This window comes from Corvus hawaiiensis, chromosome 17 (genome assembly GCF_020740725.1).
Source record: "Corvus hawaiiensis isolate bCorHaw1 chromosome 17, bCorHaw1.pri.cur, whole genome shotgun sequence".
Lineage (NCBI taxonomy): Eukaryota > Metazoa > Chordata > Aves > Passeriformes > Corvidae > Corvus > Corvus hawaiiensis.
Genome location: NC_063229.1, coordinates 10,642,759 through 10,662,972, shown reverse-complemented (window position 1 = coordinate 10,662,972; position 20,214 = coordinate 10,642,759). Strand labels below are relative to the sequence as shown.

The 20,214-nt window shown below is 43.6% G+C and overlaps 2 protein-coding genes across 6 annotated transcripts in view; one reads left to right on the top strand and one right to left on the bottom strand.

Annotated features, from left to right (window-relative positions):
* Positions 1 to 1,894: 1,894 nt before the first annotated feature.
* On the top strand, positions 1,895 to 15,912 carry BIRC7 (baculoviral IAP repeat containing 7). Of its 3 annotated transcripts, XM_048322256.1 has the most exons (8): positions 1,905 to 2,365; positions 2,617 to 3,075; positions 9,781 to 10,315; positions 11,325 to 11,424; positions 12,029 to 12,110; positions 12,196 to 12,241; positions 14,262 to 14,327; positions 14,808 to 15,912. In XM_048322256.1, the coding sequence occupies exons 2-8, from the start codon at positions 2,869 to 2,871 to the stop codon at positions 15,008 to 15,010; spliced, it is 1,239 nt and encodes a 412-aa protein (XP_048178213.1). In that variant the 5' UTR covers positions 1,905 to 2,365; positions 2,617 to 2,868; the 3' UTR covers positions 15,011 to 15,912. The 3 variants fall into 3 exon arrangements, with proteins under 3 accessions (XP_048178215.1, XP_048178214.1, XP_048178213.1); XM_048322258.1 differs by lacking the exon at positions 12,029 to 12,110 and having other exon boundaries at positions 1,895 to 2,365; positions 14,808 to 14,907; XM_048322257.1 differs by lacking the exon at positions 2,617 to 3,075 and having other exon boundaries at positions 1,902 to 2,365.
* Positions 15,913 to 18,506: 2,594 nt separating this feature from the next.
* NKAIN4 (sodium/potassium transporting ATPase interacting 4) overlaps positions 18,507 to 20,214 on the bottom strand; it is a 50,681-nt gene continuing 48,973 nt past the window's right edge. For all 3 annotated transcript variants that reach the window (XR_007207225.1, XM_048321936.1, XM_048321933.1), the window contains one exon: positions 18,507 to 19,789. Coding sequence is in view for 2 of the 3 variants with exons in the window: in XM_048321936.1 (XP_048177893.1) it covers positions 19,776 to 19,789 (14 nt within the window). In the remaining variant the exon portion in view is untranslated. The remainder of the gene's footprint in view (positions 19,790 to 20,214) is intronic.

Below are 20,214 nucleotides of genomic sequence, written 5' to 3'. Positions count from 1 at the left end.
GGGCGCCGGGCTGCGGTGACGTCAGCGCCGAGCGCGCGCGGGGCGCGCCGGGAGCGCACGGGGCGGGGAGCGGGGGAAAGGCGCGCGGGGCGGTGGCGCCTCCTGCGCACGCGCGGGAGCGCTGAGGGGAGCGAGGGGAGCGAGGGGAGCGAGGGGGCTCATGGCGGATCCGGCACCGCCCCGCGGCCCGGCCCAGGGCCCTTGGGCTGCTCAGCCTGGGACACGAGAGCCTGAGGGGCACGCCATGGCTGCGTGCGACTTCCTCGGGAGGAAAGGGTTCTTCACGCAGAGAGTGGTCGGGCGCTGGAACGCTCTCCCCAGAGATGTGGTCACAGCACCGAGCTTGGCAGAGCTTAAGATGTGTTTGGACAACGGCACATGGAGGGATTCGTGCTGTGTTGTGCAGGGCCAGGAGTTGAACTCGATGGTCCTTGTGGGTCTCTTCCAGCTCGGAATATTCTCTGATTCTGTCCCTTCTCTGTTCCTCCCTCAGCCTTTGCGAGGACTCTTTGCCCACAGACTCAGCTGTGCAAGTTCACAGGATCACTGAATCACTGAGGCAGAATCACAGAGCTTCCCGAGTCGGAAGAGACCCAGGATCACAGAATCAATTAGGTTGGAAAAGACCTCTGAGATCATCAAATGCAACCTATGATCCAGCAGCCCTGGTCAGCTACACCAGGGCACTGAGTGCCACAGCCAGTCTTTCCTTAGAATCATAGAATCAACTAGGTTGGAAAAGACCTCTGACATCATCGAATCAGACCTGTGACCCAACACCATGTTGTCAACTGGACCATGGCACTGAGTGCCATGTCCAGTCTTTCCTTAAACCTCTCCAAGGATGGTAACTCCACCACCTCCCCAGGGCCACCCATTCCGATGTCTAATCACCCTTTCTATGAAGGAATTCTTCCTAATGTCCAGCCTAAGCTTCCCCAGGTGCATCTTAGGACCATGTCTCCTCCTGTTTACAGCAAGGATCATCAAAGCCCAACTGCTGTCCCAGCACAGGACACCCCCAACAATCCCACCATGTGTCTGAGATCATTGTCCAAATCTCCTTGAGCTCCATCAGGCTCAGTGCCATGATCACTTTCCTGGGGAGCCTGTTTTAGTTCACCCATTGCCTCAAGAGCTTTGGGAGCCCCATTTTCCCTCACACCAGCCCACAGTAGCCATGGCCAGGACACCGTGGCAGAGGATCACAGCCAGTCTGACCACTGGCAGCAGCCACCCTCAACATGGGTTTTTATCAGATCAATTCATTTTTTTTCCTTCCAGCTATTTTGCAGAACCTGGGTGGAATTGTGGGCCCCTTAGCCCAGTTTATATTGATTTCAATAGGGCCAAGGTGTAAGCTGCGCAAGCTACAAAGTTTTGTAACATCTCCATGCTTCATTTTGGGGGTAAAAGTGGCAAATTTTGATTCTTGTGAAATACACTAAACAACACAATCATGCTTTCCTTTAGATGCAGTTAAAACCAGAGTCTTCTCTGTGTTCACATGTTTGGAACTTGGTAGTTTGAGTTTGTACTTACCGTTCTAAAAAAATATCTGAAATGAAGAGTCCACTTTTGTCCTTTTTCTGATCAGTCATAAAGAAGAAAGAGCGCCTGGAGATGCTTCGTGTTCTCTGTTTGACTTAGGTAGCAAGTAATAATTGGTATTTTCCTAGAATCCCAGAATGGTTTGGGTTGGAAGAGACCTCAGAGATCATCTTGTTCCAATCTGTGCCATGGGCAGGGACACCTCCCACTAGACCAGGTTGCTCCGAGCCCTTTCCAACCTGGCCTGTTCCAATTCTGTTTGTCTCTAGTGTAGTTATGGAGCAAGTCAGTAAATCCCTGCTCTGGGCAGTCCCTGAGTGAGCTGGAAAGGCCATCCAAAGCACAGAGCTTCAAAAAAACAGGACGAAAAAAGTGACCAGCGTGGCTGGAGAGAGGAACATGTGTGTGGAAGGAGAAGGAAAGGCTGGATGCCTGGGTGATGGGCACTGCTCCGAAGTCCATGTGATTGTATATGTTCACATCTCGATATAGAAACGATGTGACTATGAATCATCCTCGCCAGGAGAGCATGTGGGCAGAACGTTAGAGCTCTCTGCTTCAGCATCCCAATGTACAGGGGGCTGCTCTTAGGCTGTACCTGTTAGATTAGACCCAAAGGCAGCAGGACACATATATACATGCATGTACACATCTAGGTCTTTGTGGGAATATTTTTTTTGTCTTTTGCATTTGGAAAATGTGAAATTTTTTTCTTCCTGGTAATGCTAAGAGTGATCTTGTCTATCCATTGAGAAGTGCATAATCTTTTAGAAATAAGACCAGGAAGATGAAAAGTCTCAGTCGAAGGATATGGGTAAGGTGATACTCATATTTATATATATATTATATAACTTAGGATACTCTTGGAGTGTAACACTGTAACCCAGGGGGTGACGCAGGGTTTGGTTTTGTCTTAGTTGAAACAAATGCGTTCTTCTAGTTTAAGAAAAAGTTGTACTTATCTTTCTTTCCCCTTGCTAATACTCTCTGAAATCTCAGAACAGTTCATGTGTACGATACAGAATACTTTTGTTGGTGTTTTCTTTTTCTTTTTTTTTAATTTAGATTTTTCAGGAATTTTATGCAGCGCTCTCTGTTATGATCAGGGAAGAAAATCAAATACTGCCATAATAGAATCATCTCCCTCCTGGACCCCACACCCCTGTGGAATGTTCCCAAACCAAGGATCCAGCACTGACTTCCATCATTTGAGGGTGAAAAATAAAAGCAGACGCACAGAGAAATTGTATCTGTTCTTCTCTCCTGTTTCTCATGTCACTGACACATTGTTTGTGAAAACATGAGGAGGGAAATCATATGCAAAGAGTGTGGCCTGTGAACAGATCCCATCTGACATCAGCATCACACATGCTGTTCCCTGCGAGACAACTTCCTTGGAAAGCTGTGGCAGGGAGCTCAACGGAGCAACGACTGAGCACAGGGACTCTCCCCTGTCTCCCTCTTGATCTTCGTCCTTGGCAACTCCTTCTTGCTGCTGTCGTGTGGTTTCCATTAAATTGTAAGGTCAGTCTGTCTTTGGTTACTTTGTTGTGCTTTTCCCCCTTTAGCTCTGTGCAGTGACTTCAGGTTGGTCTGTTGTCTTTCTTCCTCGTCTTTCAATCTTGCTATTGATTATTGATACAGGGACAAACTAAACCTATTCCAGGCCAATTTGCATGGAGAAAAGCAGATGATTGTAGTGTGAATAGCTCAGGAATAGATCTTTCTGCTTGTCGCCCAAGCAATATTCAGGCAGCCAGGCACATTCTCTGCAATGAAAACACAGTCCAAACTATAGCAGGATTCAATTGGAAAATCAGATGTTCTGTGATTCTTGATGGCTGATTTTCTGCCAATTATAAAGTAGGATGAGCTCCATTAGAATCACAACAATGCCTGAAAAATCCTTCTTTACAGGTAATTTAATGGCTGAATGGTGGAACTTTGGTCACAAGTGGGTAAGAATCTCTTCTGAGGAGCTGTTAGTTTTATATGTGAACAATTTGGAGTTGCAATGCCACTCAGCTTACATGAGGCTCCAGGTCTTCTGTTCCTGTACCTCCTGGCTTGGTGTAGGTAAAGGGAATAAAGCCCAGATGTGAGGCTCCTCCATGTCAGAATCAGAAGGAATTGGGAAATGATCAGTCAGGGGGAGAGGAAGAAGCACAATTCATCTTTGGGGAAACCTGCCAGGTGCTACTTAGGAAGGAAAAAACCAAGGGAATATGATTTATGTTTTCCATACTCACTGTGGAAATGTACTTAGCCCTACAGTTCTCTCCTCAACTTTAATTTGTATTCCCAATCCCTGTGCTGCTGCTCAGGCCTCTAAGAACTCTGCTTGCTCTTTGGATCTTTGGATTGTTGATCTGCTGAAAACTGAAAATAGTTCATTCAATTTGCAGCAGCATTGAATGTTTGAAGATTTTTTTCAAGTATTCAGAATGTTATGGGAAACAAAAGAAGACAACAAATAATGGGTTTGGGGTTGTTCTTTATTTCTTTTTTTTTTCCCCTCATGATGTTTGGGTTCAACAGCGAGGGCAAGAAGGGGTAGAAAACTGAATGAAGAGAAAAAATGACCCTTGAAAAAGAAACTCATATTTTTCAGCTCCAAAAGCCATTTAGAAAAATAAAAGAGAAGCTATTTTCCACAAACACTTTCCTTTGAAAAAGAAGAGAACAGTAGTCAACCCACTCTTCAATAGCAAAAATATTTTTTATAATAGGCTGAACACTTAAACCACAAAGTTATGAAAGAGTTTTCCTTGTTTCAAAGAACTGGTATATTAGTTTGCTTCTCTTTCAGATCACAGTAGGATTTTAAGGCCAGTTCCTCTATTGATTTTTTGAGTATCTGCTGTGCTTTGCAGATTTTCCTTTTCATATGTACTGTGTTCTGTTCTGTGGGCTGGGATATTAATAGGATTTGATTTGAAGCACTTCCATGAATCACGTTGCAAGCTACATTTAGCTATTCCTAACTATTACAATACCTAAAGTTTTGAGGCAATCAAATGCCATGGTAGTGGGGGTCAGGGGAAAGAATTACAGCAGGAGATTGAAAGATTTGAATCCCTAGGAAATCACTTCACAAAACAGGTATTTGTTACTCACCTGTGCACTACTTCCAGCAGTCTCTATGTATAGTATGTGTACTTTTTACAAGAGCATGCAGTGATAGGATAAGAGGGAATGGCTTTAAACTAAAAGAGGGGAGATTTAGGTTTGATGTTAGGTTTGGTGTACTCAGAGTGTGGTGAGGCCCTGGCACAGGGTGCCCAGAGAAGCTGTGGTTGCCCCTGGATCCCTGAAAGTGTCCAAGACCAGGTTGGATGGGGCTTGGAGCAACCTGGGATAGTGGAAGGTGTCCCTGCCCATGGCAGGGGGTGGGAATGAATGAGCTTTAATGTCCCTTCCAACCCAAACCATTCTGGGATTCTATTATTTACTTCATAGCAACATTTCCAGGCTTCCTGAATTAATGATTGTTAATGTGTGAAGAAATAAATCATTTATTATTATTAATGTGTTAAATTTGCTTTTCATTATTATTGAAAAGTCCACTGAGGGAAGTGCAGCAAGGAAGACATTGATAGGCAGAGAAGATCCCTGCAGATGTATAGCAGAACTTGTTATGGGAAAAGAAAAATTTGAGCTGCATGAAACAGCAAAGTGAGACTTCTGAGCTTTGCCCTGCCCTGAGGGAATGGCTTTGTGTTTGTCCCAGGGGTGACCAGTCACTTTTCAGTGTGTCTTGTCACTATTCACTGGGTTGGATCCTGCTTCCTGTCCGCAGTGGATTTGTTTTATGGGTGCTGTGGAGCTCTGTGTCAATGTCCAGCAGTGTGCTTTGGTCCCTCAGGACTGCCCTGGGAGGCAGCTGAGCCGACAGGCTTCCTCACAGGTGTTCCTGTGGCAGGAGCAGTGCCAGCAGCTCCCCAGGGAGCAGCAGTGTAGCTGTTGTGCTGCAGGATGAGACCAGCTGGCCCTGCAGAGGGAAGGAAGGGGAAGGACAACACACGAGGAGGAGGCAGCCAGAAGAGGAAAAGAGAGGCCCTAAATGGAGAAAGAGCAGCAGTCATCTGTGTCTAGGGCTTTAAGTGTAATGATTTTGTCTACTCTGTTTCAGGCTGCTAAGCAGTTATATCACAGGGTCTGAATGGTTTTTTCTGCAAAATGGATCCATGTCTTCATAGTGGCTAATATCTGAGCAAGTGGGAATAGGAATTATGTTATAAATTTGCTTGATATCCGGTTCCTTTACACATCAGTTGCAGTGGCAAGCTATAGTGTCTCATGTTCCAGCCTCTTCGTTTCTTCACCAGTGCCAACTGATACCTTTTTTTTCCCCTGTTATAAAAGCCTCTTTCCTCAGTAAACTCTTAATTTATTGATGAAAGCACAACAGTCTTCCTCAAGCTAAGCTTCATCCCCTTACAGCTGTGTAGCACCTCAAGGGTAGAGATGCTGAATTCTGCTGGAGTTTTTCCAGGGGCTCCAGTCACTCCAGTGCTTTCAAGCTCTTCATTATGCTGTCTCCAGCTATACTCTGGGCCTTGTATTTATTGATTGTTTTCCTTCCAAATCAGGCTGATAACAGCAAGCAGATTTTTGATTAATCATGTTTATATTACTTTCTTCATCGAGTGTTTCCAATCACTGTCTAGTGATGGCACTGTTGATCATTATCACTGATCTGTCCTGGACTCCTGATTGATGTTTACTGATTCCCACATTTGTTTATCACTAGCTCATGACACTCTTCATTTTAAGACGCATTCAGAAGTTCAGTAGGACATCTTAATGCTCTGAAAAGGAACTGAAAATGTATGACTTGCTAAAAAAGCTCAATGTAAGTTGCATGCAACACATTACTGAATATGTTATTTGCTTTCCAAATCTTGGCGTGCTAAAATAAAATCCTATTATTTATACATGGTGGCTTGTGTTTACTTGCTCTCAGCACCACACTTGGTATCATTTCATCTTCTTCTGCTACAGTTATCTCACTGGTCCTTCTCAGTTTTCCTCTGTTGGTGAAATGTTCCCCCCAAAATCACGAGTGTATCCCACAGATGATCAACCTTAAACCTGTCTTGAAGTTTTTATGATGGAAGAATATTATGTATATAAGAAAAAAACCCAAATAACCACTTCCAGAAACAGATAAATTTTGTCAATTCACTTAGAAGCTGCTTTTGAACTTCTCTGAGATTTATACAGCTTTTCCCTCTTTAACAATCAGGCTGGGTGTTCTCCTAAAATAGGTGGAATTGTGCACACCTTTGAGAAGCCAGGTGGTTATAAGCAGTAGAAGATGAGGTCATTGCTTGTAAAATGCTTCATAAAATCGGAATTATCAGTCACTCTTATTGATTAACAGGTGATTTGCTACAACCCATCAGCAGACCCCAAACAGTCTCTGTAGGAGGGATTTTGTTAACACTGTCCCTTGGATTTTTAGGATGCATTCTTCAAGAATCAGCATAGACTTAGAAAGAACAGGATCCATGGAGCAGAAGATAATATGCAATTATCTTTATATGTATTTTATTACAGAGAAATTCACTAAGGACAAACTTCCCCAGCACATTCTCTTGTTACAAGATTCTGTAAATGTCATATAAAAGCACTGCCCTCTACTGCTCAGGGGCTTTCATTAACAAGTATTTAATTAGAAAAAACCCAACACTGTCCTTTTTAATGAGAATGATTGTATAGGCTTGCCTGTAAGAAAGACTTTGGATCTTTTTATTAAAAGAAAAAAGCTAATTTATCATTTCTAAGAAACATAAACCACCCGTGTTCTTATGTTTACACGGAGAACTGATATTTTGTCAAGAATTTAGAAGAAGCTTTATGCCTCTTCTCAGGCAGTGGTAAAGAAAAACACATTTTCAAGTAATTGTACCTTTCAAAACTATCCTTAAAATCTTCCATTTTGTGGAATTGTGACCACAGGAAGGCAAAGGAATAGGAGGATTTCAAGTTGTGAAAATGCGATTGTAGAAAAAGACTTAATTCCTAAAGTAAGGGAAATGCAATCTGTTCAAACTGTCCGGAGAAAATTCTTGTTGCTATTTATCTGCTAATTTTACAGTACATTTTCTTAAGAAATGTCAGGTGCAAACCACATGTGAAAACAAGCTGAAAAGATGCAGACATACTGTTATTACAGTCACAGCAAAATAGGGAGGCCATTGTGTCATAGGAATCAGGATATCACACCTGGCACTAGACTAGGTTTTAACAAGATCAACTGTTTTCTGGAGAAAATTTGAGCCTAACTTTTGCTTCCTGACTCCTATTTATAAAGATGAAATTTGGACTCATTAGCCAATAGAGAATTTCAGTCCAAACCTAACCAATTGGGGGCAACTAAGCATTATAAATGGCCTCTGAGGCAGGTGGGCTCGTTTATGCCTTGGTGGTGTTTCTCCTTTGGGAGAGGCTTCTGAGGAGAGAAGATTTTTGTGTGGAGCTTGTGGTGTTGAGAGAATTTTAATTCATGGAAGCCTTCTGGGTTTTTGTTCGTTTGCTTCAGGTAAAGTTGGTTTTTTTTAAAAATAGTTTTATCTCTTTTGTGCTAATTGGTGGCATGAGCTGCAATGTTGCTTTGGCTTTGTATTACTATGTAAGTAGCAGGTTGTGAAAGAACATTAATTTTTAGTGGTGTTATAGCTATTTAAAATTTTAATTTGGTTTGGGGAGTCTTGTTAGCAAAGTTAATGAATCTTCTGCTGAGCACGTGAATATGCAGGTACACTATAATGGGCTTCTCAATAAGCAAAAGATAAATATGTTTGTTCTCCTATGTTGCACCTCAAAGCAAAAGCTGTGAAGCTTGGTCTCAAGGGCTTTCTAGGTGGAGGGAGGCTAAGACAAGCTGGTCATCATCTCTGTGAAACCCAGAGTTTGTTGTAGCTTAAGAGTTATAGCTTTTGTTTTGTTAGGGCCCAAGATGGGAACAGCACTGATTGGGGAGCTGTGCCTGGTGACCAAGCTTCTGTGTTCTGGGAGTAAAATCTGCTGTGAAAGCAAATAATCTGTCTGCTCCTCAGTTTGCTTAGCTTGCAAATTCTGCTGGGCATCAGTGACTAATGGCTTTGGATTTTTCTTTATAGCAGTGGCATAGTTCCTGAGTAACTTCTTTATTGTATTAAATAAAGCACAGTTGCTGAAAGACACTTTTAGAGCTTTTCCCTCCAACTCTGGTTTCTGTCACTGTCATTATAGAATGAAATTCTGGTTGTTAATGAGCTTTTTCTTCCTTGCTGCCTTTTGTTGTGAGAGGCATGTGGCTGAGCAAGCTTGGTTTTGCACCTTTTGCACCTACACTTTGTAGGAACTTCACTCCAAAGGAATTAACTTGTTCCTGGTTCTCAGTTGTGTTATTGTAAGGCTGTTTGAAAGTGTCTTTGCCAGCCATAGGGAAAGTGTTGGACACAGTGGCTGAGTTGCTGTTCAGCTTAATCACCCAGGGAAGGGCTGTTACTTAAGCAAGATGAGAGCTTGGATAATCAGGCACTGGTAACTTCTTTAATTTCACTCTTGTGCAGAAGGAGGACAGAGCAGAAAATGACAAAAACTAGAAAATCCTTGATTTAAGGACGCCACCTCATAGAAACTGCACCTAATTATTTTAGGCTTGGAAAGGTTCTCTTTTATAGAGCTCTTTCTGGATATTCAGTGCTTAATAATCATAACAATAAGGTCACGAAAAATCTACTGATGTTTTGCCTGGTGTTTGGCTGTAAATAGGAGATTGAGACATTTGTTTGGGTGTGGCCATTCTCTGTTTTATGGTGTGCCTGGTTTGGGGAATAAAAAAGCAGAGCCTTTCTAATGTTAGTTTAAAGGCTGAGCAAAATGGCTGGGGATTTATCTTGCAGATCAGATGCCAAAATCAGGATTGGTTCAGCTTGGGAGATGGCACAGGTTTTGCCTTCCTCTCTCTGTTCCATCTTTCCTGTAAATTGGCAGAGGGGTTTGGAAAGCGCTGGGCTCTTCCCATCAGACACCAGTGAGTGCTCAGAAAAGTTCAACAGCAAAGTGCAGAAACACAGGGTCTGTGGCTGGGCTGCAATTCTGAAACAAGCTGGGCTTTGTTGATACCAGAAGCTTTCTGGAATGTGCGTGGGGATGAGGAATAATAATGCGGGGTGAGTGCTGCCTGGTGCTGGGAATGCAGCTGACTGCTCTGGGCTCTCCCATCCTCTCTTTCAGAGCACGGCCATGGGGGACGCAGCAGCAGCAGCAGCAGAGCAGCCGGAGCCCAGGGGTGCTCACTGCCAGCTCTTTGATTCCAGCATGAGGAACATGGCAATGAGACTGAGGACTTTCCAGCAGTGGCCCCGCACCGCCCCTGTGTCTGCCCGGGATCTGGTCAAGGCTGGATTTTTCTACGTGGGCCCCAGGGATGAAGTGCAGTGTTTTTGCTGTGGTGGTGTCCTGAAGGACTGGAGACCTATTGATTGCCCCATAATAGAGCACATGAAATTCTTCCCTTCCTGTAAATACATCTGCGGTGAGGATGTTGGGAACCAGGAGGTGCTGTCCCTGCAGGAGATCTTTGACACTGTGGATGGGCAGTTCCTGAGTCTCTTGCAGGGGATAGTCAGTGAGGAGACAGCCCTGCCCAATGAGCCAGAGTACCCTGAGATGGTCACAGAGGAGATGAGACTGTCTACATTTGAGAACTGGCCTCAAAATTCCCACATGCATCCAGAGCAACTGGCTAGAGCAGGGTTCTTTTACACAGGTGGGTACTCGGGAGAAGTGTCCTTAACTCTTACTCACCTTAACTTTTGAAAGGTTCACTATGTGTTACTGGTCTTATAAATACCTGTGAGTGTGTGCATTGTAGTTAAAAACCACATCCTTCCTTGTGCCTGTGCTGTTTTACTTGCTGCTTGTGCACAGTTTGCTTCAACATTTAACTCCTGTTTGGGTACTGAGGGGTCCACTACTAAATAAACTCCCCTGCCAGCAGGAGTGGAAAATGTGATGTGTTTTAAACAGATGTTTTACTGACAGAAAAGTGTGTGCTTGAAGATCCATTGAGTGTATTTATTCCTTGCACTGCTAAAAGGACTTGAGGAGCTTGGTTTGTCATGTTTTGCATAGGCTCTATCTTGCACTGAAGCTTTTTCTTCTCAAAACCCCAAATCTGAGTGAAAGCTGTATAGAGTCAGCACATCTGGCTTGTTGTTCTAAGAACACTTTATTTGAAATACAGAAATAAGATACATTTTTTTTTTTTAGGAAGACTTGTAATATTTCTTGTAATCACGTGTATGTGAATATCAATATAATGTTATTGTTTTCCTCTGAGAATGCTTTGCTGGTTAGGTGATAGGTTTGAAGAAATACTCATCTCTGAATTGACCAGTCAGAGGAAATATTTGTGCTATGGCAGATTGTGGTTAGTGAGCAAAGTGTGTTCACAGGTACAACTAATTACAGCTCTTCTCTAAATGCAGGCAGGGGGGTTGGCTGGGGGGGCTGTGCATGGCAGCTCAGCTGCTCCCATAGATGCTGCCTGTGAGCTTGTGACTGCCTTCTGGAATCATCTCAACCAGCTGCAGCTCTGGGAGCTCAGACTGAGTTCCTGCCCCTGTACAATGTGCACAGTGCTGGTAAATTGTCATGTTTCATCTCTTCTGTCCAAAGCCTGTGTTTTGTGCTGAGTCTTGCCCCAGGTTCTCACTCAGGGTTAGTGTAGAGCATGTAGTGTCTCAGATATCAAACAATCTCTTGGTCTCTTTCAGGACAAGGAGATGTAGTGAGGTGTTTTTACTGTGATGGAGGTGTGAGGAGCTGGTCCTTTGGAGATGATCCTTGGAGGGAACATGCCAAATGGTATCCAGAGTAAGTCAGTCTTGGTTAACAAATACCCCTCATAGTAAGGCCAAAAGATAGGTCATGCATTTCATACTGACAGATTTCTTTCATGGGATAGAAATATTTAGATCCTCTCACCTTAAAAGCAAAATAAGATGTTCAAATTCAGGTGGAATGGCACAGTTCAGACCTGAGATTCTCCGATTTGACCTAGAATTTACCTTCTAAGAGTTCAATTAAAATAACTTTCTTTGGCATCAAAGAAGAGCTTTCATTTCTCCCACTCTGAGGTACTAGAAGAAATGTACTGTAAACCTTGGGTTTCTGCAGCAGTTCTTGTTTCTTCCTGTGAACTGCTCTCTCATCACAGTTCCTGTGGTCTATTCTAAAGCATGTTACAACTGAGCTCATCCTAGGCCAAAATGAAGACTGAATTAAGGGGGAGGAGGGATCATGATCTCTTACTTCTCAGCCTTTGTGCAAGAGGTGGGCAGGAGAAACCCTGTCTTTAATGGATACATAGCGGTTTGCTTATTGCTCATAGCACCCTTTGCTTCTAAAATTCAAACTACTACTGCTAGCTTCACTTGGGAGATCCTGTACTAATGTCTTTAAACCTTTCTGATCATAGGTGTGAATTTTTACTGCACTCAAGGGGGAGAGAATTTGTTAGCAGCGTTCAGGCAACCTTTTCTACCACCCTGCTGGCTCCAGTGAGTCATGAATATTTTGTGTGTAGTGGATTAGGTTTGGTAGATGGTGGAGTTTTGAACACACTTCTTTTTGTGTCATTTTCAGAGACATTCCTGGGATCAGACTGAGCAAGACTCCTCTCCTTCCCAAGGTTAGTGCAGTAATTCCATGGTGTTCCATCTTCTGGTGAACTTGGTGTAGTCTGAGTTCCATCATCCCACCCCAGCTCCTGTGCCCTCTGTAGACAGGGTGTTTGTGAGATGTTTTGATATTCTAGCAGCTGTTTCTCTTTGGTTTTAGGAAATGGTCTCTAGCTCAAGAAACAAAGTTACTTGTTCTAGTGAGACCTCTTAGTCTAAGACCAGAGACACTTAGCTAGTCTGGAGATCCTGTGAATTTTGAGTGCTTGCCTAACTTACCTTTGGCTTTTGTATGCTCTTGCTGTTGATGTCTGTCTGTAAAGTCTTTCACTAAAACATTTTAAACAGGCTTGATAAGAAACCAGAGAACAGTGGAGGGTCTAGGCGTTCATGAAAGTGTTGATCCTAGGGATTATTCCCATTTATCAGTTGCTCCCAGAAATGTAAGTAGGTGAAATTTGGCTCCCATAAGCTCAAGCAAGACTTGAGCTTTTGAAGAGATTGCCAGCTGAATTTCCTACTTCTGTTGTTACTGATGAATGGTTAAGGTAGGAGAGGCCTTAATTGGGATGTTCCACTTGATGTTCATGAAAGCAGTTCCGAGGCTTCTGTTCTGGGATGTGAAAACAAAGATAAGGATTCTGGGCTGATGCCAAACACAGGAGACTATGTTCACTGATAAAGTAAAATAAACCATCCAAAATAAGTGTCTGGGCTTTTATGAAATTGGTTTTGGTTAACTTTCTTGTGAATTATGATTTGAAGTAAAAAACAAATGTGGATGTTAATCTGGCTATATGGATAGCTTGAGGAGTGTTCTAGAATATATTAATGCCATTTTATGTAGAACACCTTCAAGGAATGGCACACTTTTTGCCCAAAGCTCTGCCTTTTTGGTAAAGTATCTGTTCACTGCTTTACAGATCCTCTGAGAGATTGGAAATTGCTGGCTCATCCTTCTGAGGATCAGAGTGCCATAGTGCAGAATGTCCTGCAGATGGGCTTTGACCCCACCTGGGTGGCAATCCTGGTAGAGAATAAATTTGGGCTGACTGGGACTTTCTACCTGTCTGAGTCTGAGCTGATCTCAGACCTGCTGCAGTCAGGTGGGGGGGCCAGCAGCAGTGCAGGAAGAAGCAGAGGTAGGCCTGACTCACACCTGGGCTGGGGTTTAACCTCTTCCTCATTGCATCTGGAGCACTTCTGGGAGTGTCTTGAGGGTCTGCCTTCACTCTGCCCAGGCTGGAATTAAGAGGAGTAATGCCCCCAAGCCTGCCTTCCCTTGGGAGGCTGAGCAATGAGGTTCTGATTTAAAGAAACCTGGAGAAGCTGTGGTTACTGGGATGTCAGTGGCTGTATCTGCCTGCACTGGGCTGTGGTGGGGATATCCTTGGTGTTTCCTGCTGCCCTCAGAGCTGCAGTAACCGGCAGCTCCACGATGTGGAGGCTTGTGCATAGATTCACATCTGATCCAGACAGAGACAGTTTTCTGAAGCAAAGCTTCTAGGATGGATGATCACTCCAAGCCTATTTAAAATTGGATCAATAACTTGATCAGAAACAGCCATGCTTTTTGTCTAGATAGTATATATTTTCCTTAACTTCTGTCTGTCTTGTGTTATCTGTTTTGTGAAGCCTGTTTGCCAAGTGAATTTTACTTGAAGATGCAGTTCCAAAGCTCCTGCCTCCACGGCGCGGTCTGCCATTTCTGTAGCTAACATGGGAAAAAAAAAAATCCACAAACCTGAAATTTTGATTACATAGCAGTATAGGAGCTGGAATGACCAGCTGATGTGATAGATAAACCAACCTTGAGGAGAGAATGTGATATGGACAGACAGGCATTGGCAGGGAGTGAACTTACATAGCTACTGAAGCACCACAGAGAACATCAGCCACACCAGGCTGAGTAAAGAAATTTTTAACTAAATACTTCTGAGGTCCAGGGTATTTCATCTTTTCACACAGCACTGTCTGGAGAGGGATAAAGGGGGGTAGCATTCAATACCATCTTCTTTTCTGGTTATACAGGAGCTGTTCAGAGAGAGACTGGAACATCAAGACAAGAAATGCGATCTGTGCAGCAAAAGGAACCAGGTGCTCTGGGCTGGCAGTGGCGGGGAATTGAGCTTCAGCATAATTGGGAGGGCTTCTAGAATAACAGTATCATTATACTAACTCATTTTTTCAATTTTGAAGGGGACTGTGTGCTGGTTTGAGTGGTACCTGAGCACAGAAACCCTTTTTCAGGGATTGGAATGCCCCTGTGAAGCAGCTGTTACAAAAAAATCCAGTTTATCAGGATAATTATGTACCATAGTAAATGCTGTTGATCTGTGTCCCTGCTCGGTCCAGCAGGTGTAGATAAGCTGAATCTTGTGTAGATAAGCCAGTCTACAATAGCTGTAGTTTTCTAGCTTAAATGAAACTTGCCTAAGAGGTACTTCTGCCATCTTCACAGTCTGAACAAAACAGTGGGCAAGTTGCAGTGTGACTTCCTAAGCTGTCACAGCTGGGACTCTGGAGCTGTGACAACATTAACAGTTTGGGCTTTTGTTTTTTTCTTTTTTGGTAAAGATGAGCCTCAGCTGAGCACAGAAGAACAGCTCCGCCGCCTGCAAGAGGAGAGGATGTGCAAAGTGTGCATGGACAAAGAGGTGTCTGTTGTGTTTGTTCCCTGTGGCCACCTGGTAGCTTGTGGAGAATGTGCCCTCAATTTGAGGCTGTGTCCCATCTGCAGAGCTGTCATCCAGGGGAGTGTGAGAGCTTTCATGTCCTGAGCCATGATGCACCTGAGGGGAAAGATAAGTCTGTACAACTCATTTGTAACTCAGCAGAGGGAGGAAATAAGTAAAGAGTTTGATGCTGGAGCATTCTAATTTGCAGGGTAGCTTGGCATAAGTGTGAAAACTCACTAAATGTGCCTCCTATGCACAGTGTTCCTAGGAATAGCTGCTGGTTTGATGTACTCTTGCTGATCTTGCTTTAGGACTACTCCAGGAAAACTCTGCTGGGCTCTTTTGTCCTCCAAATGAGGCTGTTGTTGACAGAGATTCTCTTCCACATTTTTGTGTTCTCAAGTGACTCTTTGCTCTGTGTTGAAATCAAAGGCTGTTTTCAGCAGACTCTCTGGTTCTCTCACTCACTTAGCAGCTGTCTAGAAATTATTCTGCTAGGGATTCCTTCAGGAAGTTTGATTGAAAATGGGAGTATTTTTTGTACAAAATGCATTCCATTGAGACTAGAATACTCAGCAGCAACGTGTTGTAGGGGAGGGAGAATCTACCTTTTTCTCCCCTTTTTGTTGAATCTTCGACAACTGATGAAATGTTTCAGTAATACTCAAATTTGCATAACTAAGTGGAAAAGCCTGGCCTGACTCTCCAACCTCTCTGCTCTCAGCTGACCTCCCCAGGTGAAAGGCTCTTTGCTCAGGGTCACTGAATGGTCTCCTAGAAGCTTCTTATGGAGCTCTTCCCTGGCTGTTGGGTACTATCCTACTAGAAAACAGCTCTGGAAAAATACCTTTTTAGAACATCTCTTTGCTGGCTAAACTGGTGATTCTTATTTAAAATGGAATATTCTATCACGTAGCCAAAAAGAGTAAGTTTCATCCACAGTATCCCTTGTTAACTGAACGGGAAAGGAAATATGTTTTTAAAAATAAACTGTTCTTTTTCATGGAATAAATTTTTTCCTTTGTTTAATTTAGAGGTCTGAGTATCTGATTGTAGTACAATTCCCTACCAGGGGAGGGCTGTGATGGTGTCCTAAGATGTTAGAGTGACATCAGGTTGTAAATCACATCTGTCCTTCAGTGCTGCATGGGCATGAATAAGAAAAGCAACTGTTCTCACCATCCACTAATTTCCTTTGGAATTCACCAGACAGCACATGGGTCATAGAGCCTTCAGATGGTTTGGGTTGGAAGGGACCTTAAAGCTCATCTCATTCCACCCCCTGCCATGGCCAGGAACACCTTCCACTATCCCAGGTTGCTCCAAGCCCTGTCCAACCCCACCTTGGACACTTCCAGGGATGGGGCAGCCACAGCTTTTCTGGGCACCCTGTGCCAGGGCCTCACAGGGAAGAATCTGGTTTGTCCAGGTTATCTTAAACTGCAAAAGAAGGGATAAGGATGCAGGAGAACAAGGATCTGATACATGAAACTGTTCAAATGGGGAATAATTCTGCATCTGAGCCCTTTGCAGAGTTTTGGTAGGTGGCTCTTTAGTCTGTGGCTCTGGAACTGCTTCTCTTTGGTTCCAGCTCTGGTTACTAAACAGGCTTATGGGCTTGCCTATGAGTAACTTTAAGGTGTCAGTTATCTATGTGGATCACATGGGAAGGCAGCTCTCTTCATCCCTGCTTCAGAAGGGAATATTAGTTCTTGGCAAAGCTGAGAGAAATTACAAGTTGAGCGGTTTAAACTCTGCAACTCTTGGAGGAATTGGTTGGGTCTCTGCCAGACCCAGCAGCTTTCCTAGGGAGCAGAATGTCACCACCATGCCAAATAAGGTGTTGTTTGGGTTCAAGATATCACTGGCTTTGTTTCGTCTCTATAAATACAGCAAAAGTGTATAGTTTAAATAGATGTGCTAATCTGAGAAGGGAAAACAGCAGCTCACTGCTGGAGCAGTGTTATTTCCTCCCAAACTCATCTCAGTGTGACTGGAACCTAAGCAAGGCTGGAAATGGACCAGCTTTCTGGGGTTTCTCCTACTGAACACTGAAAATTGTGGCTTTTCCACATCAGGAAGGGAGGAGCTGTTTTTTTTTCCTGTGGGGAAATGTCCCTTCAGAAAGAGGTACCATGCTGTTCAAGAAACATCTCCAGGGATGTCTGTCCCCAACAGAGGGAGATAAGGGAACACACCTGAGCACCGCCTTCAGCTGCTCCCTGCTCCTGGATCAGGCTGGAGATGGGATGGGATGGAGTGGACTGGCCCTCTGTGCCCTCACAGAACAGAGGGTCACTGTGTCACCTTGTGGTACTTGGAGTGGGTCTAGCACAGAGCAGAAGCAGGAGTTCAGAGCATGAGGATGAATGGCTCTGCTAATGAAAACTGGAGGAGGTAATTAAGTGTGGAATATGACCCTGGGTAGCTTTGTTTCTTCTCAGGCTGATTTTTTTTTTTTCTTATGATTAATGGCAGTCATTGGGACTGCATATTATAGGCTTACCTGAATATGGGCTTGGTGTTTGTTTTACTCCTGTTAATTGGTGCTTTATGCTACAATGAACACAGGCAACTGAGTGGTAGTTCTGAAGCTACTCAGTCATCACACTTTTATTTAGTTGATCTTTACCAGTGTGTGTTAAAGCCAAGGGGCAATGCTGTTAAGTGCAGAGTTTGATGCTTTATCTCTTTAGAGTACTTGGCAAGTGGTTTTGATCAGTTTTATTGGTGAAAGTGGCATCAGGGCTTGGTCAGTTGGAGAGGTGTACTGTTAAAAACATGCAGACCTCAAAATAATTCCAGAAGTTCCCTCTTATTGCCACCTAAAAGAATTGCTTCCTGAAACTACCAGTGAAATGTTTCACCTGTCCAGAGCTGAAACTGTGCTTTTTCTACCATCTGCGTTGGGTTTTGGTACCTCCTGGTATCTGATTGATAATACTCTCTCTGAGGAAAAGAAATCACATTAAACCAAAAAGTGTGAAGTCAGTGCTTTCTGAGAAAAGATTAATTTAAAAAGACCCAAACAAATGAAATCTTTCATGGGAAAATCTCATTGAATAGAGGATGTGTATTCTTTTCCTTTTTGTTTCCCTGCCTCTCCAGGGAACATCAGGTGGGCAGGCAGGAATGAGTGTGATACAGAAAGGAAGTGAATAAAGGAGAGGTAGAGAAAGTGTTAATGGTGTGTGCACACTGCTGTGTGGGATCTCAAAATGGAGAGTAGCTTGTGTTTCACTGATATTTCTTAACTTGGTAGTGACATAATATTACTAATAAGGGAGGTAGTTGTGTTTTGTCAGGCAGAGCTGTCAGGGTCGAGCTTTTTTCTTTGAGTTACTAAACTAGGATGAAACTAGTTGTCTGTTTTGCTCAGTCAGAAGCTGTGGCTTTTGGTGGCTAAAAGAAGGGGAAAAAAGACCCTACAGAAAACAACATTTTTAGTTGCAGCTGCACTCAAGCAAAACTTAGGATGTTTGGGTATCTGGAATAGAAGTCACACAGAAGCAAAAAATACTCTTAGTGCTTATACATTTGGGTTTATAAAAGATGATTTTGCTTCCTGGGCCCCTTGGAATGAGACAAAAAAAAAAGATTTAGCACTTAATGTTTTTATTTTTTTCTTAATTCTTCCCTCACACTTCTCCCTAGCATGGCTTCTAGCTTGACCCTTCTGAAAAGCATTTCTCAAAAAATGCCAAGTAATCCCAAGAAGATTAGGCAAGTCAATAATGAATTACAACAGCACTTGGAAGTAGCAACCCAAAAATGCCAGGGCTGGCTGACAAGTGCTCCTCCTCTGCTTTTGACACTTAACATGCTGGGAGACATAGCTAACAAAACTGACTTGGTTTTGTTGTTTTTTTAATTAATTGCTGCAGCTCATTAATGCAACTTTATTACACTCACATTCCCCCTTCAGCCCCTTTCCCTCCCCTCGAAAAACCTGTCACAGATGAAATTCTTCCATCTTGATGTTACCACGGAATAGGTGTGGCTCTAGGTGAAGAAGGCAGGTGCAAACCCACCTCTGATCCATGAGGAACTGGGTCTTTTCCAGTGTCCTGCAGCAGGATTCAGCTGCATATGTGGCTACACCAGGGTTAATTTAATGTAGCTGGGCAGACCCAGAGTAAGCTACAGCTGCTCCAGGAATGGCTTGGCTGGTTGCAGTGGGGAGAAGCTCCCTGCTGAGTGAAGAAGTTTTCAGCTGTTCAGCATTACAGGAGTTAGGCCACAGAGCACTGAATTCCAGGACAAATGCCTACTGCCACGTCTACAGAGAATGAGCAAGGGAGTCCTGGGTGGTTGGGGAGGAGGAAGGGAAGAGTTCTCATCTATAACTTAAAACTCAACAATGCCTAAGTAACTCAAGTGTAAAGAGACCCCACCTAGTTTTATACAGGCAGGGAGGAGATGAAGTTGTGTTAGGGGATTTAGGCTCTGTTCAGAAAAAGGGGAGGAAACTAACTACAGAACATATGAAATGTCCCAGGGTGTTATGCAGTGCTTCCTTCTTTCTGGATCCATGGCGCAAGGAAGCAGCTCCGACTTCAACTGTAGCTCTTGAGAGAGGCTCTTGGTGAACTTGTTCTGCCAGAGGTCTTCAGGCCTGTGCCATTTCTGGGCCAGTACCAGCAGACTGCGGTAGGAAAGGTTTGTCAGGGCACTTGGAGAATTAAAAACCAACTGTGTGGCCATTCTTTGATGTACATTCATTGCATTTGAAAAGAAGACAAGGACCAAAAAAATGGAATGGAGTTCACCATCCTGCATTTCCTCTGCCAAAGATCCAGGCCCCAGGGGACTGTTTCCTGCAGCACCTTTGGTGGAGTGCAAGGTTTATCCATCCTCTGGCTCCTCTTCACTTACGCAGGCCTGTAAGAGGGGGAAAAAGGTGAAGGCAGGATGTGAGTATGGAGCAAGTACTCAATTGCTTTCTTCATGTAACAGAAAGGGTGTGGAAATAATGAGGACAGCTTTTTTCTTTTGTCTTCTGGACTTTTAAATATAATTGACTACAGATGAGGAATAGGATTGAGAGCTCAGAAGTAATGTGGTTAAGTAGTCTTCAAGCCTGGAAAGAATGCTATGCATATGTCAGACCTGAATATGCTGCAGTTAGGCTCGAGTGTTAGATCTATGGATCCTCAGCGTTTGGAGCTGCATAAAATTTGGTTAGGAACTTAAAAAGCTAAGGGTCATCTCTAGGATAAAAGAGCTTCTTGAAATTGCGGTGATGTGCTTTTTGTGTAGGTGCAGCAGGATAAGCAGATCTACTTTTGGAGCCAGCAGTAAAGGTG